General features: G+C 42.3%; 1 protein-coding gene across 1 annotated transcript in view; it reads left to right on the top strand.

Annotated features, from left to right (window-relative positions):
* PTPRT (protein tyrosine phosphatase receptor type T) overlaps window positions 1–24,995 on the top strand; it is a 700,719-nt gene that overhangs the window by 441,800 nt on the left and 233,924 nt on the right. Inside the window, exons 8-9 of the mRNA XM_075011494.1 lie at window positions 5,898–6,194; window positions 15,344–15,453. Coding sequence (XP_074867595.1) covers window positions 5,898–6,194; window positions 15,344–15,453 — 407 coding nt within the window. The remainder of the gene's footprint in view (window positions 1–5,897; window positions 6,195–15,343; window positions 15,454–24,995) is intronic.

Raw genomic sequence — 24,995 nt, 5'->3', positions numbered from 1 at the left:
GGGTCTTGCTTAGCCATGTCATTCGTTATTTAATAGACCATGGAGCATGGATAGTGTTAGGATTTGATACCCCCTTCCCAAGACTATAGAAATTAAACTGATTGAGTATTCATCACATGTTTACTCCTAGTACATCCACTATAGATTGATTAGAAACACTATCTTTTTCCTTGTTTGTTCTTAGCTTGTTTTTGTGGGGACATAATTCATTACCACATTATGAAAGGTGAATGGAGGTGACAATAGATTTCACTGTGCCTGGCTACCACTGAGCATCCAGTAATAATTCTGTAGTAGAGAGGGGAATTTTGAAAAAACAGAAGCTGCTGAAGGAATAAATAGACAAGAAACAGGGATTTCTGTTCTTTAAAATGTGTAACAAAATGGTTTGTGCTGCAGAGGAAATGAGATTGGAAACAGAAGAGCATTTTCTAAATTATATGGTTTTGGTTCTCAGAGAAATTGAGACTGAGAGAAGAGGGTAAGAGAATATAAAACCTTCCAGCATTTACTTCAATTCACTGACTTAATTCCAGGCAGGTTTTCCATTCTCTGAACATAGAGCTTGAACACTTGTATTTGTTTTCCCTCTACCAAGAAACTAAAGGGCCATTTGATTGCCAATTCCTACCCCCTGGTAAGGCTGCAGATAAATTCGAAAGCTGCAATCCATTCCTAAACTTTTCACCATAATTTCCAACATCCTTATTTCCTTTTACTGAAAGACAGATTAACTGGGAGTTGGATATCCTAAAAAACAGTTCTTAGAATGACACTATATCATTTAGTGCAAGTTGTTGATAGAGTTGGCTCTCTAAATTTGGGTTACAGATTTAGCCTAAACATTTTATTGTGTGACTTGGTCCCACATGTTGTTTAATAGATGGGTTAAACTAATGAAAGCTTCAGTAGCTCAAAAACAAAATAAAGGCTTCAGGGCTGCATCTTAGAGCGTCTGCATTAAAATATGAAGTGTCTTTTGGAAACTGGGAAGGAGATCTCACAAAGCTGGGTTTCTGACATTTCCAGTCATGTTGAGAATGGCCAAGTGCAGAAATGAGCTAGAAAAGTTGGGGGAAAGTGAAAGTCAAACTTCAGAAAATTCTGTTGAATTCATGGCTGGGGTGAAAGTCTGGGGGAGGTTACGTTAAATCAGAATCGGTCCTTAACCCATGGCCTAAATGTGTTGGCCAGTTCTCACACCAATAAAACAGGCACCTCCATGTTAATTATTGATTGCAAAATCTGCAAATAGTAAAGAAAATCATTCTAATTTAAATAATCATTTTCAATTTTATACTGTTCAATTGTCATCCACGGCTGCCTGGATATCTCTTAGTATGAAGGATTTTGCTGATGGCTAATGGTATTGTAGAACCTTGAGTGTCCTAATAATTATGTTGTGGTCCGAATAAACTGGGATGCTGAAGGAAGAATCTTATTTATCTTTTATTATTTTGACATATTGGCCCTTGGCTGCAGTCTGAAAAGGCTTATGCCTATTTACAGTGTAAGGGACTGAGTTTTCACAAACACATTCTGTGGTCATGCTGGTGTCCTGCAGACAAGTTCATTGATTGCAGTCTGTAAACCCCCATTGACAAAGCGTCTGATAAGTTGAAGGGTAGGGAGCAATTACTAATGATGACTGGGAAAGAAGATAGCATTTTTTTCTTACATCTTTTCTATTGTAACCCAAGTATAGTTTGATAGTTTTATATGCTGCATCCATTTCTGCCTGCAATGATGTATCTTGTCTGAAGGTGAGGATTATGACGTTGTAAGCATAATGGTTTGGCTAACATCACATTGTATCAATTAGGAATAGAATTAACTGGTTCTTTGTTCAGACATCTAAACATTAGAGCACCATATTGCACATTGAAAGGGGAAAGTAACTGCCCATCCTGATTTTTTCAAGTTCTGTGTTTTAAACATTTCCAGTATTTTGCCTTTACAGAGTAAGATACTGTACTTACTTACAGAGTAAGCTAAGCAGTAAGATACTGCAGTGGTGGATGGTCTATAGATAAGTGAACAGATACCATAGCCTGTCAGAAGTCCATCATTATCTTTGGAAGCTCGTAACTTAGAAGCTCTTTAACTACAGCAGGACCACACACACAGTCCTTTCTACACTGCCTGCCCAACGCAATAATATCACTCATGTAAAGGAAACCATCATTTCATGAACAAATAACCCAGAAATGTGAATGAGGATGTGGTTTTTATATATCATTGCTTCTAAAATCTTGGTTGCTAGACACTCTCTTACAGTTAATGAGGCAGCATGTCCTAAATACTTCTGCATTTGATTCAAATCTTATCTCAATATAAGACTTAACATGTGTCCCCAGGCAGGTCAATAATGTCTAAATTTTTCCCAGTTTTCTCTGACTTTAAAGGTACTTCAGTTTCTTGGTGTTCAATCGTTGTTCATAAGAGCATGATTTTCAGAGATATTAAAAGAGAAGAGGGGCAGATAGAAAGAGATAATTTACTGTGGGGTGGCAAGTGGCAGCTCTGCCAAAGGTCAGCACAAAGTTTGTGAGCAAGGATGTTAAGCTTCAAGAAGTGGAACTAGAAATAAGTGTTTCTATGCCTGTGCCTACACTACATCCAAGATTGATGCTCTGAAATCAATCCACTGGCAATTGATTTAGTGGGTTTAGTTAAGACACAGAAAATTGACCACAGATCACTCTGCAGTTTACCCCTCTAAGACGAAGAGTAAGGGAAGTCAGTGGGGGAGTTTCTCCCATCAACCTGCCCAAGATAATGCAACATAAGGCACGTTGACTTCAGCTATGTTATTCACATTGCTGGGGTTGCATCACTTAGGTTGACTTTCTGCATTAGTGTAGATGTACCCTAAAAGTAGAGCCTTTCAGTAAAACAATCTGGTGACAGAAGCAGCAAATATATTCATTTGCTTTCCTCATGAAAATCAGCAGTTGGCAACTTTCTGGTGGAAAGCATGAATGCTCAGTTGAGATTCCTCTGCAAAGTGGTTTGCCAGCATACCCAAGCCCTTCCTGCCCATTCAGAGTGAAAGTATTCTCTCTTCCTGCATGTGCTCATGTTTTCCCTCCACCTTTTATGAAGCACCTTTTCCTCTTTAAATGTAAAAGAAGAGAAATACGGTTATATCATATGCGGCTCTTCCAAAGTATTTGGCATGAGCTCAGCTTTTTAGGGATCCATCTTGGGGAGATGTGGGGACAGCTCAACTTTTGGCAATTGGCTTTCAAGGTCCTGTAACTTCATATCCAGTTTAATAAAGCATTTGGGTGACGCACGAGATTTCAACCTCCAATGTCTCAACACGTCCTTCGCTTTCCTGATAGGTCTCCATGAACATCAGTCTGTTTGGTTACATTGCAGAATTGTCTACCTCCCCCGTCCCCAGTGTGTACTGCTGGAGAGGCCAGCCGCAATTGTTACCTTTAAAACTGGACTTGTACCTTATACTTTTATGAATAGCAACTAAACTGAATAAAGATCACCGATTGCAGGAAAGGGTGAAGGAAACGAGTTGAAAGATAATTCAGGATGAGACCACACTGAACCTACTTACTTCCAGCCCTGTACCTACCACGTAGGTGTAGGTATAATCTTTTGAGTGAGAAATTCAGCTCAGGGCCTAGGCATTTGTCATTTTTTAAATTCTGTTGTCCTTTCTGTATAGTGGTTTTAGGTCCCAGTGGCCTCCTTGCATTCCAGTCTAGGTTATTGTTTTGCCTGCCTGTATCTCCCGTGGTAGTTTCAAATGGGTATATGATTTTTTTTCATACCTCACCACCCCATCACACTCTGTAGTGTTATTGTATCTTGTTCAGTAGTTAGCACCTTTCACCTAAGAAACAGCTGCTGTTATTAAATTAACAGCTGCTGTTAAATATGTATTTCTAGGGAAAGTGTTACCGCAGGAGACTAGGCATCAGTTCCAGAGTTCTGCACTGAATGGTGTGTGTTACTCGACAAGTCACTTAAACCTTTATGTGCCTCAGTTTATTCCTTTGTTAAATGAGGATAAAGCTTCACTCACAGTGTGGGAACTGAGGGTTCAGTGTTTGCAAAGAGCCCTGCAACCAGTCATTGAATGTGCTGTGAAAGTTCCAAGAACGAGTGCATGAGAGATTTGAAATTCTGAACCACAGTTGCATGCATTAAGTCACCTAGATTTAGTCTCGTGTTTAAAGTGAATGTGTGTGTTTTAATATATATGAAATGTTCATTTCAGAAGAAGTTACGACCCCATTGTTAATTGTTATAGATTTTGCTGTGAGGCAAGTCTTGCCAACCATTAGCAGGTTTTCTGCTCCTATATTAGCAGAAGTGGAAATCCTTTGTTTTTGTTATGAAGTGAAAAACAATATTCTAGAGGACATTTTGCCCTTTCTTTTTCTTTCTTTCTTTTTCTTTTTCTTTCTTTCTTTCTTTCTAAAACTATTATGTTTTCCTTGTGTCTGTTTTTATTTGTTTAATAAAAGGCAGTACCTTTTCTGTAGTTTGAAACTGAGAGGGGACAGAATTTGTGGGTAAAATATTGAAATTATGCTTTAATATTAAGAACTTGCAGATGAAAATTATATGTATTTCCCTAATTGTCTCTCCTACACTTGTACATATACATTTTTGTAGCATTAATTGAGGGATTCTGAAAACTTTAAATACCAGACAGTATGGAGAAATACCTTGAATAAGAAGTGGATGTGATACAGCTCAGTGATTTGCTCATTCATCCCTCAATCTTTGGGGAAAATGCAGCTATACTCTCTCTCCCACTCTTTTAAAGCTCAGGTTTATTGGTCAAAGCTATGCTGTAAATATAAATAGGAATGCCAGATGGAAATTATAACTAATGTCTGCTGCATTAGTCCATGGTCCGTGGAAACTTTCAAATAACCACAATTTGAAAAGGGAAAAAACCTGCCCGAAGAATGTTTCCCATATTTATTCCAAACTTGTACTGGCCTGAGGTACAGAAATATACAGTTCTATACCCATGGCATGTTTAAGTGGTGATAACATGTGACCCATTAGAGCTGGAAATATAGGAAATGGAGATTCCTAGCTGTACGGTGAGAATACACAGATGTTCATTTATTGTACAGTGTCTAGTCCAATTGTTATATCATGTATCTATCTGAGAAGTCCTGTTATACTGGGTATTATAATCATGGAATTAAAGTGTATTTGCAAAAAAGTGTAAGACTCTAAAACATTACTTTCAATATTTTTCCTCTTTCTCTGAGAAATTTCCGAAATGTATGGAATTGAGGATATTAAAATAGCCTAGTTTTGCAGATGGAAGAACACAAAAAGTAGCTTCATCCAGTCAAAATGTAATTCTGAAATAGCTGTTCTATAAACGTATGACACATGGATTGATGACGCTATGGTGAGAGGTTACTCTAATAACTCACTCAAGGTTTTGGCAATGGGGCATAAGAATATCGACCAAGTATCTGAGTGCCTCCCAAGCAAATAAAAAAGAGAGATTAGTAGCAATGGTGAAGTGTGGTGGTGTTTTCAAACTAATTCTCATAAACCACCACATTGCACCGTTGTGTTCTCATTTCCTGCGCAGCAAGAATGTGCAGTGATCAGGGCACTTGCTTAGGTCATGGGAGAACAGGGTTCTTTTAGTGCCCCACCTGTTACCTCTTCAGTACGTCACTGGGTGTGGGTGTTTGTGTCTCAGTGCCCCATTGTCCAAAGGCAACAGTAGCACTTTTCTACCTTAGAGGTGTGGTAGGGATGATAGCTTTACAGATAGACAGGGGCTCAGCTCCTAGGATAAGTTGGGCCAGGAGTACCATAAATAATCCACACTAGATACACAGTTTCCTGCCTCCTTTAAAGACCTTCCATTTCTTTCACTTATTGCACAGATCCAGTCCACGGACCACAGAGCGTGGAAGTTGTTGACATCCGTTCCCGACAGCTGACCTTGCAGTGGGAGCCCTTTGGTTATGCAGTGACCCGTTGCCACAGCTACAATCTAACAGTCCAGTACGAGTACATATTTAACCAGCAGAAGTATGAGGCAGAAGAACTCATCCAGACGTCCTCACACTATACCTTGAGAGGTCTGCGGCCCTTCATGGCCATCCGGTTGAGGCTAGCACTTTCTAATCCAGAGGGCAAAATGGAGAGTGAAGAACTGGTGGTACAGACTGAAGAGGATGGTAAAAACATTTTTTTTTCATGTTTTAATGTTCTATATAACTGTTTGGGCACGAAATGAGGCAGTAAAAAATGGCATTGTGGACTTGGAGGTGGTACCTCAATATTTCTGTCTTAGATTTCCTTGGGCTGCAAGTAAAATAGTGTCAGGGATAGCTGAGTTAGTCTGTATCTTCAAAAACAACAAGAAGTCCTCTGGCACCTTGTTGACTAACAGATATTTTAGAGCATAAGCTTTTGTGGGCAAAGACCCATTTCGTCAGATGAATGGAGGGTTTCAGAGGAGGATATAAAGAGGGAGTCTCAGTCAAGGCGAGGATCAGAGTTGACAAGGTCCGTTCAGTCACGGAGGATGTAGCCCATTATCAACAGTTCATGTGGAGTTGTGAACCTCAAGAGAGGAGAAATCAGGTCAGTTCAGTCAGGGAGGTTGCGGCACATTTTCAGGAGTTTATGTGGAGGTCTGAACATCAAGAGCAGAGAAACTGCTTTTGTAGTGGACCAACCACTCCCAGTCTCTGTTCAATCCTTGGTTGATGGAGTCAAATTTGCAAATGAATTGCAGCTTTGAAGTCTCTCTTTGGAGTTTATTTTTGAAGGGTTTTTTTGCTGCTGTTATTATTGTAGAACTGCTGAATCTGTTACTGAGTGTCCAGGGAGAGTGAAGTGTTCTCCTACAGGTCTTTGTATGTTACTGTTTCTGCTGTCAGATTTATGTCCATTTATTCTTTTATGTATAGACTGTCCAGTTTGGCTGATGTAAATTGCAGTGGGGCATTGCTGGCCCATGATGGCATATATTATATTAATAGATGTGCAGGTGAAGTAAAATAGTATTATTCACACTTACTTCGTTTTTGTGGCATGGATAATGTCTGCAAAGCACTGTGAAGAAACAAGTAATATTCACATCTGCCAATCAACAACACAGGGCCCTGTTCTGGGAAGCATTACATGCTAAGCTACTGGTGGGCCCCCAGAGACAAACTTCTCCCATCCTATGGCTTATTTTATTTGTTGTAGGGAAGACTGGTTAATCTAATAGTTTGAATAGTAGAAATGTGCACAGCACTGCCAAAAACTCAGCATTCAAATTGTGATGATATTTGCACTTGTTACAAGTTTACATAATAGGAATACCACCTTGGAAATTACTTACTAAATGCAATAAAGAGTTTTATTTAGGTTGTAGAGTCAAGCACTAAAATTTGGGAATTTGATCATTATAGTTGCCTTACTTGTGCCGCTTCGTGCATATTCATTGTAGCGCAGTCTTTAATTAGAGGATAGCATTGTCATTTCCATGGGCATCTGGCCTCATACAGTGCACAAGTTGGATGTGTAGGAGACCAGAATGAAGGTTGCATAGCTAATTACAGTTCTGACACTTGGCAACTTTTTAGCGCTTAACTTTCCAACCTAAAATCATTCTAATATGAATTTCTATTTCCAGGATGCAACGTTTCCATAATTCTGGACCTTCTTGGCCACAAGGTGTCCTAACATATCATGTACACCTATGAAGCTGAATTAATGAGTCCAGATTCGCTATTCTTATTCTCAGGCTGTGGCTAGACTGTGGGACACTGTCAGTAAAAGATACACAATTTGCATATCAGTTTTGTCAGGAGAGGCTTTGCTGACCTTTGGCCTATCCGCATGGAGAGATATCCCTTCTTACTCATGGAACAAGGGCTTTATCTACATTAGCAAGTTCTTTTGAAAGATTTTTCAAAAGAAGGGAGCTCTTCTGAAAGAGCCCATGGAGCATCTACACACAAAAAGCATTCTTTCCAATGTATGGTGAAAGATGAGGTACTCCTTTCAAAATCACTCTTCCTTTCCCATTTCAGGAAGAGTTCCCTTTGCGAAAGCTTCTACGTGCGTTTTCTTTCCAAAGCTTCTTTCAAAAGACAATGTACGTGGACACTCCGCAGGGCCCTTCTTCTGAAAGAACAGTCTTTGGTTTTGATCCCTGGCTTGGTCTTTCGAAAGAGTGGGGGCAGTGTGGACACTGTCTTTCGAAAGGGCAGAGCACTCTTTTGATCTGCTCTTTGGTGTGTGGATGCGCTCTTTTGAAAGAAGCTCTTTCAGAAGAGATCTTCCGGAAGAGCTTCTTCAGAACATCTCTGTAGTGTAGACGTAGCCAACGTGTACAGGGATATCTACAGAATGCACCAGACCAGCAGATCTCTTCCAAGAGATCTGCAGTCTGGACGCACGCTCCGTGGACAAAACTTCCGTCAACAGATGTTTTGTTGACTGAAGCCTGCAGGCTAGACATAGCCCCAGAGAAGTGCTTCAAGGATGTATTATTATTTATTAATATTTACATTATTGTGTCATTTTGGAGTCTGATGACCCCAATGTGTGAGGCTCTGTGCAGACAGAGAACAAAAATGATTGACAGCCCTCCAGAGCAGGAAGTGTAAGGCAAAGCAACAGATGGTCATAGCAGATTGGGCAAGACAAGGAACTATTGAGACCATATTGATCATCATGAGAAGCTGTTCTCAGTACACCAGGAACCTATTATTGCCAAGGTTTTTGTGTAGGCCTCAGAGCAAAGGAAAATATGAAGGATAATGATGTAGTTTTGTGGGTGTTCACATGGTGCTTTCTTCCAAACATGAGTTGCAGCACTGCCAAAAATACAATGGTGCTTGTTTTGAATGTTTAATGTGGGCCACAGAGATTGACATCATGGGCCAGTAAAAGGCAGGAGCCGATTTTTCAGCACAGAATGAGTATGGATAGGTTATGGAGGGCCTTGAGGAGATAGACTCCTAATAGTTATGGCAAGACAGGACCATCATAATCATCTAGTCTCATCTCTAGCACACTGCAGGCTTCAGAACTTCACCCACCTGCTCCTGTAACAGACCCCTAGCCAGGGCCATCCTGAGCACCTCACCCCTCTCCCACACCAGGGAGCTGGGAGGCAGCTATGCAGAGGAGATGGGGTTGCGTACAGGGTTGTGGGGGCAGGAATAGGAAAGTGGGGCTGGTGGGGAATTAGGCAGAAGTGGGAGTGGAGCAGTCTGCTAAAGCTGTGGCCTGGGAGGTGGAGCAGGGGGGCACAACCAGGGGGATTGGCACCACCAGAAGCAGTCACTGCAGGGTTGAGGGTGTGGGGGGTTCAGACACTGGTGCTGGGAGGTAGAGCAGAGGGCCAAGGGACCAATAGACTGGGCTGCAGGGCTGGGAAGTGAAGCTGGGGTGGGAGGTATTGGGCCACTGTGTGTGGGTATTGGGCTTCCAGAGACAGGAGGTGGAGTAGTGGGGGGGGCTCAGGGACCAGGGGATTGGGCTTCTGGGCCAAGATGTGTAGTGGGGGAAGGAGCTGAGGTGCCAGGAGGCGAAGCAGAGGGGGATTGGGACACTGGGGCTGGGAGGTGGAACAGGAAGGTTGAAGAGCCTGGTGACTGGGTCACCAGGGCTGGAGATTTATTTGGGGAGGGAGCTAAGGGTCTCGGGGGATTGGGCCTTGGAGTCAGGAGGCAGAGAAGCGGGGCTAAGGATCCAGAGGATTGGGCCTTGGAGCTGGAGGGTGAAGCAGAGGCCAGAGGATGGGGGTTGCTTGAGGCAGCACTGGCCTCCAGCTCTCGAGGCATACACAGGTGCAATATAGGGCATTACTTAATTTGGGGCAAAGTGGTGCCCTTCACGTCTGCCTCTGCTTATGCCTAGGGATGGCCCTGCCCCTAACCTCTTGCTATGTTAACGAAGTTCTCAAATCATGATTTAAAGGCTTTAAGTTACGGAGAAAGCATCGTAAGAGATGGTGCCAGTAAAAGGATTCAAAAATAACGTTGGTGTGGCCCAAGTGATGAACTAGGAAAATTACCACTAAATTTTTAACCCTGTCACCCAATTTTTAAATATGTCTCCTGTCCTTTCAGCAGTCCAGAAAAGACACCCACCCTCTAGCTTCTGGATCCCATGGCCACCACCTCTCTTGTGGGAGAGACATCTCTCTGTCCTTTCTGACTGGGCTGAAGAGTTCCCTGCCTTTACTACGTTATTCCCAGCCTCAACAGAACTGCTTCCTTTCTCTTTAGAGATTAATAATATAAATCCTCACCACTAAGTTGCTACCCCGCTCTTTGTGTGCAACCACATTTGCTTTTAGGGTAAATGCATCACAGATTAAAAGAGAACCTACACACGTTCCAATTTACAAGAGATCGCCCCCCAAGTAGTGTAAGCTCTGGCAGATGATTCATCTATTCAAACCCTGCATAAGAGCATTAGTTCAGAACTAACACACTCATCAAAAGCTTAGTCCCTCCCAGGGGGCTGACAGACTTGCTGGACCGTAAATCTCATGCAAGGTGCAGGGACAGCCCCAGGAAGAGGTTGGGCCTTGGGCAGTTGAGGGCATTCAGCCATCAGCTCTGACCAGAGCATGCTGCATGGTGCTTCACTGACAACTTAAAGGGCCCAGCGCTGGAAGCCCCAGACCCTTTTGAATTGCCAGCTCCCAGGGCAATTGCCTTCCTTACGCCTTTTTCCCCTTCACTCTCTGTCAGTGGATCTGGTCCCTCCTTAACACAGTTCAAGGTGGTCTTTGATCTGCAGTTTCCAGGAGCAGGTAATCAGTAGGCAATGGGGTTTGTTCTCCACGTACCACTTCAAAACACCTTCCAAGGACCTCATAGGCACCCACTTCATGCATTGTCCCAAAGAGTTCTTTAAACCTGCAAGCATTTCCCCAAGCTATGCATTAATCAGTCTCCTTTAGAAATTACGTACAGTTCTACAGTACCATGTATGCATTGGTATTTTTATTACCATGGACACCAAAAGTATTAAATGATTCATTGAGATTTAACTTAACTCAGTGAGGTTTCTCCAAGTTATTGCAGGAAATTGCCCTCTCTGACAAAGCTGGGTTTGCTGAGACTCGAACTAAGAGCCCTGACGGTCTTCAAGCATCCACTCTGTCTAATGGGATATAAGGAAGCATCTTTCCCTTGCCTGAGCCATTAGGTACTGGCTGAGCAAAATTTCTCTGATGAAAGTGGCTCTGGCATTATAGTATATCACAAAGGGAACTCCAGGAGATGGCAGACCTTTCTATTAATTCAGGGAAATGATCAGACTTTTTGTCAGAAAGGACTGGAAGTGCATTTGGTTAGTTATCTTTCACAGCATTAGAGTTTTGCTTGAGTAGGTGGAATTTTAGTGGCTTAGTAACCATAATGAAAGATAAATCTTAAATTGCTACTCTGCTGGGGAAATCAGCCTTTCATATTGATAAAGGTGAACAGCCATAGAGTAACTCTATAGCAGGGTGCAGTCTGGCTGTGTGGATTTAATTATTTCCTGCTGTTATAACCAGAACATTAAAACACTGGTGCCATTTAACTCATTCCTATCCTTCTTTTCCTTTAAGGTTCTATACACAGTCTACAGAGACTTATTAATTCACCATTTTTGATGGCACAGTGGTAAAACGCACAAGATGTACACTACAGGATAACACAAATGCCCTGTACTGCCGTCTGCTAAACTTAGAGATAGAATGTAGTGAGTTCCTAAAAATGATTTGATAGTGCCTCTGCCGTTGTTCTCTGCAGTATGTGTGCTGCCCAGTTCAGATAGCTTCCTAAAATATTGTGCATTCCATCTCTGTTGCTCCTGGACAAAGATTACGAGCTGGGATAGTGGTCAGTAGATTGGGAGATCAGCAATTTCTGATGAAGACCATGCAAGTACCCTTTGTTCTCTAATTTTTCCAGGCCCCAATTCCAAGGATGAAATAGTTGTGTTTTCCTAAAAGGGAAAACCCTGCTTCCTCCTGTGAGAGTGAAACACACCAAGTGCATTGGAACCAGGGTTGTTCTGCTGCAGAGGCAGGATATCAAACATTGGGGCAGAGGGAAGGGAGGCATTGAAGCAGGTGCGATAGATCTATCTCTGTTCAATTGCACTAGTCATTGCCTCCTGTAATTAAGAGCATAGCTACTGTGGGAGCTATCACAGCCTCAGTGCTACAGCCGGAGCTGTTAAGTGGTTTGGCAAAGCTGTTGTATGATAACAAAGAGCGTTTCTTGGGCTGTGCACTGATCTCCAGGGATTTACCCCAAGTGCACAGATGGAGAGTCTGTAATGTATCTTATTTGTGTCTGAGCCATAATCTTAGAAGATTGTTGGTAAACTCTGGACCTCATAGGTACTCTCACAGCTGCATACCCTCATAACTGGATGTCAGAACAGAGCCTGGCCCTAAATGTCTTCAGTTCCCCACCTCAGTTCTGCAGATCAACTCTTTTCAATCCCCTGACCCGCTGAATATTTTCTTATCTTGAGACAATCTTTTCTCCTAGAAGTCCATCTGTAATTTCCCCCATCTACTGTTTGTGCACGATACCAACACTGTTTGGGTCTGTTACTCTCAAGAATGCTGAACCTACTGTACAGAGATGGCAGGCTTATTTCAAAAGTTCCTTGCTTAAGGTTTTAAAAGAATTTGCAATATTCATTCTTCCTTCCTTCTACTTATTTAGGTGTAGCTCTTGTGAAGTACTTTCCTTCCATCAATGTTTACTCAGATTATGGTAATTTTTAAGATTTTGTTTTAAAGTCCCTACTCTCCCTCCCTCTGAATGTTAGGAAAACATCTGGTCTAGGGCAGTCTAATTTCTCAAACATGTATAAAAAACCCTCCTCCCCATATGTCCCCTTAAATGAGTGTGATAAAATCAAATTGGATATGTCAGCCATTCAAGAGGGAAGTGTGGTGTGAGCAAACTTGTGGCCAGGTACTAGAACAAACTTCCTCAGTTGTCCATCTGCCAGCAGTTGGTTGGACAAACTACACAACTTTTCAACCTGAGCATCTGAATAGGAAGATAAATCTCACATTTGGATGTTGTTGCTACTCAGGTGTGGCATGTAGGAAATGATGTGCCTGAGTACCTAGCTGAGTGTCCAGGCTTGGGGTTTGGACATACTAGCAAAGTGGCCATGGGGGACATTTGGTCTCCCTTTGTTTATCTTCTTTCCCTATAAATCTTGACTCTACTGGTCAATATGCTGCAGCTTTGCAGTGTGAGCCAAGTAAGAATCTTTCTACTGGCAAATCTTACTTTTCCTTTGAGGAATCTTCAGCACAGCAGAAAGGAGTGACCCTTAAAGGTGTTCTCCATGGCCTGGCTGTCATCAGTGGCTGCATTACCTGTTCCCCAAGCTGAAGACAGTTTAATTTTTCTGATGCCAGAGCTGATCCTTGAATGCTGACTGTAGGGAGAGAAAAAAAAAACACCACAGCAAAGTGAAACCACTTCTGCTGCTGCTGATATGCAAACAAAACCATCCATCAGTTAAAGAAGAGAAAAGATGAAGCTGTGCAACACCAGTCCTTCATGCTGGTCTTTTCCTTCCATCATAGCTTCGCCCAGTTATTGGAATATGTCTGGTTTAATTATAAGATAAAGTCCAAAAGCCAAGAAAGATTGTAGCCATCAACATGCTGCCTGTAAATACATTTTAAGAATAAATTATGAAGTAAATAATGCATGTATTCCTAGAACTCACCTAGAAAGCGTGTGCATAGCAAGAGGGGAAGAAAAGGGAACCATTAAGGAACTGTTTGTGACAATGATGGAGATTACTTAAGATTGGAGAATAAAATTATCCAAAAGCCTAGGAAGAAAAGGAGAATATTTGGCTTTGTTCATTTATTTGCATCTTCAAGGAAATCTCCATGGCTCAGTCTCTGGTTGTTTTATGTTTTGCTTGTACACAAAACAGTACTTGTGTGCTATTTTAAACTCAGTGTCATCTCAAAATGCACAAAATCCAAATCCTGTTACATCTGATGCTTTAATTACAAATTCCACTTACACCTTTGCGAGAAATGGCTCCTACAATTTACTTAAGCAAATCTTACATAAAAAATATTTATTGGCACTCTTGTCTAAGATTTAGCTTTGACAATGTGCCTTTACAGCAAAGCTCACAAGATCAGTTTGTGTTGAGCCAGCAGGAGCAGTGGGGCTATGTCTACACAGCAGCTTTCTTTCAAAGTAAGCTATTCTAGAAAACTACTCTGAAATTTCTGTGTGAATGAAAGCAAGTCATTTAGACTCCAGTTCTGAGACTAGTGTTGGAAACTAAGCATGTTTCTGCCTCTTTGAACTGGGAATAACACCGTTTCATCACTTCTGTAGAGAGGGTTTGGGTGAAAATACTTTACTACAGTAAAGCCTGAGTTACAAGCACCAGAGTTACATGGCCAGTCAACCCACACAGTTCATTTAGAAGCAGAGGTGCACAGTCAGGCAGAAGCAGAGACTCCTCCCGCCCATACACGCACCACCACCCCCCAGCAGATAGTACAGTGTTAAACATAAATGACTTTAGAAATAAAGAGAACACAGCATTTTTCTTCCACATAGTAAAGCTTCGAAGCTGTATTAATTCAATGAATACCCCACTGCAGACTTTTGAAAGAACAACCGTAACATTTTGTTCACAGTTATGACCACCTCTATTGCTGAGGTGTTTGAACCTATAGGATCTATTTTATTGTGACACAAGTTGCTATATGTGAAGCTAAGTTAAATCATGCACACTTCTTAACTTTCTTTTTAGTTAGGGAACATATTTTTTGTCTTAATATATTAAAGGAATGACATAAGTTGGAAAACGAAAAGTGTACATCTTTCTATCTGATAAATAATACAATTTTAAATGCATAATTGCTTGGCGATAGAAGTAGGCAGTTTTTTGCATTATCACATTGAGGGTGGGGGTGCCTGAGGTGTCTGCAGCTACACACACAACACAATCGATTAGGTTACATTTTTTATCTTTTATAACCTCTGATTCTGGAATATATACTGTCACTAAATTGCCTCTGTCATGCCGCTAGGGTGATCACAGAAACCTTGGAAGTTAGCAGCCTCTTTACATGAGTGTTTGTTGTTACTATTCAGTAAGTGAGCTTTCCTTGTTGGACCCCAATGTCAAGAAATGGCAGATCAGCAAGGAGCACCAATGTCTTTTTAAATGTTTCCATTTGTCCCAGCATGTATACTTTCTCAGTACCAGAGCTCCAGCCATTGCTGGAAGATCTCTGGGTTCTGAGGATGCACATGTTACTGTCATGGAGAGTTACTGACCTTCCACTCTTTTCCTTTAGTTCCTGGACCTGTTCCCCTAGAATCTATCCAAGGAGGACCCTTTGAAGAAAAGATCTATGTTCAGTGGAAGCCGCCAAATGAGACCAATGGTATCATTACACTCTATGAGGTAAGGAAAACAGATTTTTGTGAAGGAGAATGTGACAAAGGCCCTGTTTCATGTGTGTGTGTAAATGTATTGGTCAGTGTAACCAGGATGTGTCAGATTTCAGTAGAAAGGAGGTCTGAAGAAAATATATGAGACTTTTCGTGGTACCTTGCTGCTGCCAATGAAATGTGTGCTCTAGTAAATAGCTGCACTTTAAATCACATCCAAATATAACTCATGACTCTCTGCATTTTCCTTCGTCCAGACCATAACAAATTCTGCTCTTCATTCCTCCCCGCTGTTTCAAAGATGTACTCTCCTTACTTGCTTCCCCTAAAACAAAAATGCTTTCAGCTGGCTAGATTGTAAGGCTCAATGGGAGTGATCAATGGCTCAGTGTTTGGTTGACAGTTGTTTTCAAGTGGAGAGATTTGGATATGTTTAGTTTACAGAAGAAAACAGTGATGGGGGAATTGATAGTAACCTCTAACTACGTAAAGGGAGGTTCCAAAGGAGGTGGACAGAGGCTGTTCTCCGTAGTGATGGACGACAGAACAAGGAGCAATGGTCTCAAGTTGAAGTGGGGAAGGTCTAGATTGGATATTAGGAAAATACTATTTCACTAGGCAGGTGGTGAAGCACTGGAATGGGTCACCAAGGGAGGTGGCACAGTCTCCATCCCCAGAGGTTTTTAAGTTCTGGCTTGATAAAGTCCTGGCTGGGATGATTTAGTTGGGGGGTGGTCAAGGTGTGGGCAGGGGACTGGACTCAGTGATCTCCTGGGGTATCTTTCAGCCTTATGAGTCTATGTACCATCTTGAATACTGCAGCTACCTCCTTTCTCTGCTGTATAGTTTCCTTCCAATCATCACAAAATTCAGACAATAAGCATTTTCCTTATTAAATACTCTGACAATGTCATCCCCCTCATGGAATTAGATTGAATCCGTATGTCTAATAGAAATGTATTATTCAGCGCTTTAGTTGTATGTTCATGGCACAGTCTTCACCTGGATAGCTTCACTTGTGGGGTGTACTTATTCTTTGTCTTCACATAAGGAAGATTTATGCATCTTTTGTTTGTGCTGTGCTGAGCATAATGAGTAAGAACAAATAATTTGAGGACAGAACCTATCAAAAGATGTGTGCCATTAGTCTGAAATCAGGTGCCTCATCTGCAAAGTGATGGGACATCCTATGACAGATATAACATTATTCTACAATATCTTGGACAAACCTTACTGAATTGAATTAGACCTTACTGAAATGAGTTTCATGCCTTAAGGGTCCATTGTATTAAAAATTCAATTGTTTGTTATTGCAAGATTGTATGTAACTTCTCTGGGAGGAGAAGGTATGCTAATGCAATTCCTTCAGTTATCTGCCTTTTGAAGCTACCTCTGGAGAGTTCTGCATGAACTAGTTCAAAGTGGATTTTCTAGGGACCAACAGACTACTTTGTTACTGTCTGGTTTTCAGCAGGCTAAAGGTTTTTTGTTTTTATCCAGCAAATGCAAAAAACCTCTGGTCCATGGAGGGCCCCAGTCCTTAATGAAGGGTTGGAAGAGTCGATACCAACCAGACTCCTTGAGGAAATTGGGGTAGGAGGTGGGAATTAATGCCTGGTAAGATTATTAACGTGATTATAGGTTCCTTTTTATTGTTTTAAATATATTTTGGTAGTCTGTTTACTTTAAGAATAGCATATGCTTCCTCAGAGAGAACTGTGTGCTAAGTTGTAACTGTGGGGAGTTGTACTATTATCAGTGGTTTTGCTGGGAATAACGTGCTGAAGGCAGGGAACAATTCACCCCTGACCTGAGTCAGATGGGATATAGACACGAGAGAAGTGAAGGTAGGGAGATGCAAGCCTAACAGTGGGTTCCCTTGGTCACAGGAATGGGAAATATGGCTGCAGTTTACCTGTGCAGTGTAGTATCATTTTCTGAATTTCTTTGCCAGGCACTGTTACAGTATGGCTTTTACAAGTTAGCTTCACAGATGGAGCAAATGATCAGAATTGTCTGTTCGTACATGCAGTCTTTCAATTTGGACATTCATTCAGATTTATCATATGTGCAAATTCATGGACAGATGACTGTACCTTACTGAGCTTTGCTAACCCTGCTTTGTGTTCTACCAATCCTGGAACCAGCCAGGGACCATTTCAGCCTTTGGTGTAATTAAGAGCAGGATATAAACTGCTCTGCATTATAAAGGCTGGACTCAACTTTAGGAACTCTATTGCATTGTAGCTACGCTACCTCCAGTCCAGGAATGCCCAGTCTCATCACCTCTCTAGGCCTTTTGCACTAACATAGAAAGCAGGATCTTATTTTCTTTGGTGTTTAGTTATGTACCACATCTTTCTGAAAGGAGGTAGTGGTGTTATGACTCTAAACTGGCAAACTCATGACTTAAAAGCCTAGGTGTGAGCAGACACTGCAGTGGAGCATGTGGATGCACTACTTGTCATTTTCTGGAGCCCATAAGGCAAGAGACGGGAACAATTTACAAAACAGCATTAGTGAGTCTCGTTAGTACTCAGTATCAAGGAGAAGCCAATAGCAGTTGGCTTGTTAAGGCACAGTCCAGAGGTGACTTTCAAGCCCCATGATGCCCCCTGCTTTAATCTCACCTGCATTTGGGGAGGCAGAAATGTAAACTGGGATTCTAGCTTTTATCTTAAAAAGAGCATAAGGCCTCTTGCCTTGCAGAGGTTGATTTTGAAGGCATAAACTAGTATAAATCATAGAATACTAGGACTGGAAGGGACCTCGAGAGGCCATCGACTCCAGCCCCCTGCCCTAATGGCAGGACCAAGTACTATCTAAACCATCGCTGATAGACATCTGTCTAACCTGTTCTTAAATATCTCCAGTGATGGAGATTCCGCAATCTCCCTTGACAATTTATTCCACTGTTTGATCACCCTGACAGTTAGGAGCTTTTTCCTAATGTCCAACCTAAACCTCCCTTGCTGCAGTTTAATTGAAAGAAGAAGAATCTATTTGCTCCAGAGCACTAAAAGCCCCTGCTCAAGGATTGAGCTCACAACCCTGAATCTAGCAGGCCAATGCTCAAACCACTGAGCCATCCATCCCCTCGATGTCAAATAGATGTCAAACATTTATTCCTGTTAAAACATACAACCAGGTACTCCATTTCTGCTCAGAATGTTGGGTGAGCTAAGGAGTGAGCACATACTTTATTTAAGTAATTGTTATGTTGGGGATGGATCACAAAGAATTATCATCCTGATTACTCTAAAATCTTACTGGCTGTCTACAGAGTTGGGTGATATGGAACCAAGCCTGCCAACAGGCAAGGCAAGGGGGGCAACTGCTCAGGGGCATGGTGTTGAAATGGACTCAGGGCCTTGGGAGCTCTGAGATCCTCTGAAATGAAGCGGGAGCATTACTCTGCTGCTTGGTATGGCTTCAGAGGGCTTGGTGGGGAGCCCAGCACTCTGCTGTGGGTGGTGCTGAGGGCTAACTGCCTTTGGCCCCGCCCATTCCTCCCAAAGCTCCACCCCACCCCTTCCTCCCAGGGCTCCACCCCTACTACTGGGGGCATGGATCCAGGCCGCCCACACCTTGTCCCGGGACCTGTGGTGGCTTTCAGCCCTGCTGTATAGAATGGTGGGAACCATTCACAGATTGAGGGTGGTTGTTGATTTGTTTATTTTTGTTTGGTTTTTTTGGGGGTGGAAGAGTGCATAGTTATTTTGGGGGCGAGCATGATGCAGAACTCCCTTCCTCAGCACTCACACTTCCTTTCAGTTCTAACCAGCAGATCACGTATCATCTGTCCAGAAGTAAAATGTCATTCATAACCCATTATGTCATCTCACCTTGTGTCTAGTAAAAATAGGTTGAATTGCTTCAGTAATAAGCGCATGGGAAAGTTGTTCCTCTTGGTAAATGTGTACCATTTCAGCCAGGTCTGTAACTATAGCAATGGTACCAGATGCCTCTATAATCAAAGCAGATTTCAGAGGTCTGGTGTTACAATGAGGTTAATGCACTAAGCCTTTCACATCTGGAAACCTGATTTTTAGAAGCAACTTGGGTCAAAAAAGAAATTGAGTTTGGTGGCTTCTGCCTAATCTTCGGCTCGAGTTTGTGTATTTTGGCAGACTCCTTCACAATTCTGTGAGACTCTCAATCTCCATTCAGGGAAGGTCTGGGCTGAAATAAGCAATAGTGTTGCACATCATGATTGAGGCGTGTTAGCAAAACTGAGGTCTGGGCAGTGTTTCACCTCATCTGCCTAGACCAGGGGTCTGCAATGTGCAGCTCCAGAGCCACATATAGCTCTTTAAGGACTTCTTTGTGGCTCCCAACACTGTAACTGCAAAGTTTTAAAAATAACTAACTAACTAACGAATTAAATAAACAAACCCCTTCTGATTATTTTCGATAAACAGTGAACATCTTAAAAACCCCAAAATAAACAACTGGCATCTAAATAGCAAATGATATGTGATCTCAAAACGTTGGCTAACTCCCCCTACTGTCCTCCAGAGAGAGAGAGAAGATGCGGGAATGAAAGTCAGGAAGACAGTGGTACAAACACACACGTAAAGTGTGCTGAAATAGAATACACAAAAAATTTGTGAATGTCCTGCAGTACACATGTATCACATTACAAGTCATGGTGTGCACTATTCTTAAAATAGGAGTGTGGCAGGGTGGGGCCAGGAGAGGGGAGGCAGGAGTAAAAAGAGCTGAGACAGAGCTAGCAACCAAAGTGGGAACAGCTGAGGAGTAGGCTGCCCTAAATCAATCAGGGCCAGCTCATCCTACTCAGGGGCTACCTTTATAAGCTCTTCTCCATACAAGGCAAGGGGAGGATTGTGAAGAAGAGTTTGGGAGACTAGTGAGGGGAAGGAAGGAGACAGAGAGAAACAGTCAGGGCTACGAAAGAAGAGAGAAGCTTCAGCAACCCAGGGGCTGTGCTGCCCCAACCCAGGGAGGGCCTGGAGCCTCACTGGAGACTGGAGGAACTGGTCAGCTGAAGCAGCCAAACTAAGGAGGAGACCAGCTGCCACGACTACCCCTTGAGGAAGGGAATACCAGGGAGAAGCATCTGGGGGAAGTGACACAGGAGCTGCGTCTACACGTGCACGCTACTTTGAAGTAGCGGCACCAACTTCGAAATAGCGCCCGTCGCGTCTACACGCGTCGGGCGCTATTTCGAAGTTAACTTCGACGTTAGGCGGCGAGACGTCGAAGTCGCTAACCTCATGAGGAGATAGGAATAGCGCCCTACTTCGACGTTCAGCGTCGAAGTAGGGACCGTGTAGTCGTTGCGCGTCCCGCAACTTCGAAATAGCGGGGTCCTCCATGGCAGCCATCAGCTGAGGGGTTGAGAGATGCTCTCTCTCCAGCCCCTGCGGGGCTCTATGGTCACCGTGGGCAGCAGCCCTTAGCCCAGGGCTTCTGGCTGCTTCTGCGGCAGCTGGGGATCTATGCTGCAGGCACAGGGTCTGCAACCAGTTGTCAGCTCTGTGTATCTTGTGTTGTTTAGTGCAACTGTGTCTGGGAGGGGCCCTTTAAGGAAGCGGCTGGCTGTTGAGTCCGCCCTGTGACCCTGTCTGCAGCTGTGCCTGGCATCCCTATTTCGATGTGTGCTACTTTGACGTGTAGACGTTCCCTCGCTGCGCCTATTTCGATGTTGGGCTGAGCAACGTCGAAGTTGAACATCGACGTTGCCGGCCCTGGAGGACGTGTAGACGTTATTCATCGAAATAGACTATTTCGATGTTGGCTGCACGTGTAGACGTAGCCAGGGAGAGGAACTGCAGGGGCCAGGGCGAAGTAAGCCAGCCCTCCCAGGTAGCGGCTGTCCAGGGTCCCTGGTTTGGAACCCGGAGCAAGTGGGTGCGGACCGGGTTCCTCCCCAGACTGCCCCCTGCCTCAGCGAGGGTAACGTGGTGCAGGCAACGGGGCCAGTGGACTAAACAGAGGGCCTGGGGCCCAGGAATGGGACCGACCACACCACAAGGAGCTACAGAAAGTGTGGCTTGATAAGAACTGTTTCATATTTGTTAAGAACTGTCTCATATTTACATGCATTACATCTCTTGAATTATTGAGTTATTTACCGAACTGGAAAAATGGCTCTTCTTGCTATATTGGTTGCCAACCTCTGGCCTAGATTGTAGCTGGATCCAGACAATAATATTATCAGCTTGACATGAGCTTCAAATGTGCATGTTTTTAAAGCTACCGTACCAGGTCTTGCATGCACACAGATAAATTATGTAACAGCCCTTATTTTTGCTGCTTAGGAACTGGTCTGGATGGTACAACTTGCAAATGAATTATTTTTGAGAACACAGATGGTCTATAAGAAGAGTGAATATAAAAATAAATTGGAGAATGTAAATGATAAAAAGAAAACTCTTCTTAATTCTTAGAGACAGTTTGCTGCTTAAATATTACCTGTGGGCACAGTTCACTGGAAGGACCTTATTAATATGAATTGCTTTTATGGCTGAACGGCTACATATGGATGCTTATATGTTTCCAGGGTGGTGATGTATCATAACAGAGACTTTGCCTCTTCAGTCAGATCACTTCTTTAGCCTCTTTGGAGGTGGGGGCACCCAGTTTTCCTTTCCTGATTATGTCTCAATGCATGTTTGGTGCCTGCACCTGTAGGGGTGTCAAGGTGAATTCCAGCTTTTCCTCTTCCTCTATTCTCTTCAATTACGAGGAAAGCAGAGAATTGAAATGGAACACACAAATATCTCTCTAAGAAGAGATTCTTCCTGCTGGGTAGGGGGAAATTTGCAAACTGACATGAAGGTTTTACCTGAGACAGCCTCATCCTCCACCACCCTCCACAACGAGTATCATTGCTCTCAGCATCAATGAGGCAATAGGAGCTAGCATGGTGTAGATACTTCCGGTGATTAGTTTAGTGAGGGCTGTCAGAATACTCTTTACAGTAGACTTCAAGCAGTGGAACTCCATAACACAAGCTATAGTGGAAGTGGAGATGCATCCTTTTGATAATGCATATTTAAATAAACCACAGTTCTCTGTGCCATAGATGTATGCCTCAGCTTGCTCCCTGAGGGAATTGGACACCAGTTGAATTCTGTGCTCCCTAATATATTGCTTAGTGCTTTGATACATTGGTAAGAGGTACCTTTGCACTATTTAAAATGTACACATCTGCTTAATCTTAAATTCAGCTGTATGGGTAGTTAATACCCATTAATTTTGTCTGTGCAGGTATTTAGCTTTAAAATTTCACATCATGACTGTAGTACTAATGTACTTCTGTCACTAGAATCAACAGATGAAGTACTGTTTTAGACAGAATAAACATCACCACCACAGCATTGTCTTGATCTGCTCTCAGTCGACTAAGCTGAGGTCTTGGTTAACATGCCACTGGCTGGTCTGCTACGTCTATTGTTTCCTATCACCATTGGCCTGCATTAGTTTTGTTGTAATGGTGGGAGTTTTTAAAGAAGTTCTACCAATAAAGAAAACCTCCTTGACCTATGAACTAGAGTGGGTTGTATTTTTAAGAGCAAAAAGCACCTTTCCTAAACACAACACCTTCAGAATTTATGCTGCTCTATCAGCTGATTTGGATTTAAGATTCAATAATTATTTAAGCAATTTACAGCAGTCTAGCAACTTAACATTTGGGTTCTTTTCCCCATTTGTTAATGGGGCACAACCATTCTGAAAACATAGGCTTTTAACAGTTGTATTAAAAGAAAACTCCTGCAGAGTTAGGGTCCAAGAAATGCATTTTATCAATGAGTCAATGAAGTCAAGCACAGCATCACTTCTGGAAATAACGGACCAAATACACACGTATTATGTAAGGTATTGTATGTTAGGTTCTCCTGTGCTCAGTTAGTCTCCCGTACACACCATTAGAGTTACTTTTGCCTGCTCTGTATACTCATTGCCTGTGATTTGGCCTGTTGTGTTTACCTCTTTCATTAAATTTGCTGTTTGTAGGTGCCTGAAATGCCTCTACATAAATAAGTTGAGTATCCCACTAAAATTCCATTTTCTTTACCTTGAGGCAAATTTTTCACGTTAAGCTTCCCTGTTCTTACAATCAACTGGCAGACAGGCATGCACCTCTCACAAATTGCTATCACAATTTGCACGTGCAGATTTCACAGGAAGAATTGAGTTAAAATTCAGCAGCAAAATCTTCAGTGAGCAATTTGTTTAGCAGTCAAAATCACTAAGTTCATAATGATTATGTATGACTCTAAACAGCTTAAACAAAATGAAAGGACTGTAATGAGCTTCTTGGACTATTCAAATCGCAACTGATTGACATTTATCCTTCATATTGCTCTTGGAAGCTGGCACTGCATGTTAAATAACACACATCTACAGCCTTGCTTTTAAGACTAGCTTTAAAAATACAATAGGTCTGCGAATTTTTTCACTGGGAGCAGGCACAGCTGCATTTGAAAGAAAGAACTTCACAGATCTCCAAATCAAAATGCAGCTAGAACCTATTCTCTGGGAGCAGAAGACTCCTGTCCAAGGCAACAGAATATCTCAGGATTAAAATTATGATGAACAGGGTGCTGAAAATATTAAGATATCAGTTATATGGACAGGCAGATACGTAATACTATATGTAAGAGTTAGTGAAGGTTGAGCAGGTAGGAAGTTAATATAATGAGCATGTGAAGAGATGGTGGGTGTCAATGTAAGGTAAGCCAGAGGGGAGATGCATAGATTAATATAAAAGTAAGTAACAGAAAGATTAGGGTAAACAGCTCTATTGATGGGTTAGTGGAAATGTTTACATGTGCGCATAACAGCAGGCAGATTAATAGCTGTTGAAACAAATGTTCAGGTGAACCGGAAGAATGATGGATTGTTCTGGTACATTGGATAGGTAAGAACAAACTTTATAGACAAATTTGTGAATGTGACATTCATAACTGAGGCTGCATTACAGCTGTCTTGTAGCTTGTTGGGATTGGCAAGATCTAACACAATTGTTTTAAGATTCTGTCCCCCATCCATCCCTGTTTAAAAAGCAGCATAGCTGTTTAGTGATTGTACAAGTCCCATAAAAGCTGCTATACTGTGGATTGGAAGCTTAAAAAGCATGGTAAGAATCAAACTCATGGTGATCAAGCCAATAATTTGTTTCTATACAGTGTGGAAGCATCACCACAAGGGGTGCGTATGACTATATATATTTAAATATCATTGCTGCCCTAAATAAGTGGTAACATCAGTCCAGCCTTACACAATACAAAGGCTTATGCTGTTGTGGATCACACAGATCTGTAACCTGATTTAAGTTCCCTGATCAGTTTCGTGCCAGAGATTTTCTATTTGAGGTTATACGTTTATCTCAGCCATTTGTCAGACAATACAAATGGGCAAAAATGCACACACTTGGCTTCAAATATTTTTGACAGGCTAAGTCTAAATTTTTGAATTTTGATGCCTTAAAATCAGGCACTTCTGCATCCAGTTACCCTGTTTAGGTTATCTGAATGCCTAATGAAATATCCAGCATGCAATGTGGGCACCCAACTTAAAAAG

The sequence above is a fragment of the Carettochelys insculpta genome, chromosome 17 (assembly GCF_033958435.1).
Source record: "Carettochelys insculpta isolate YL-2023 chromosome 17, ASM3395843v1, whole genome shotgun sequence".
Lineage (NCBI taxonomy): Eukaryota > Metazoa > Chordata > Testudines > Carettochelyidae > Carettochelys > Carettochelys insculpta.
This window is presented reverse-complemented; position numbering and strand designations above follow the sequence as displayed.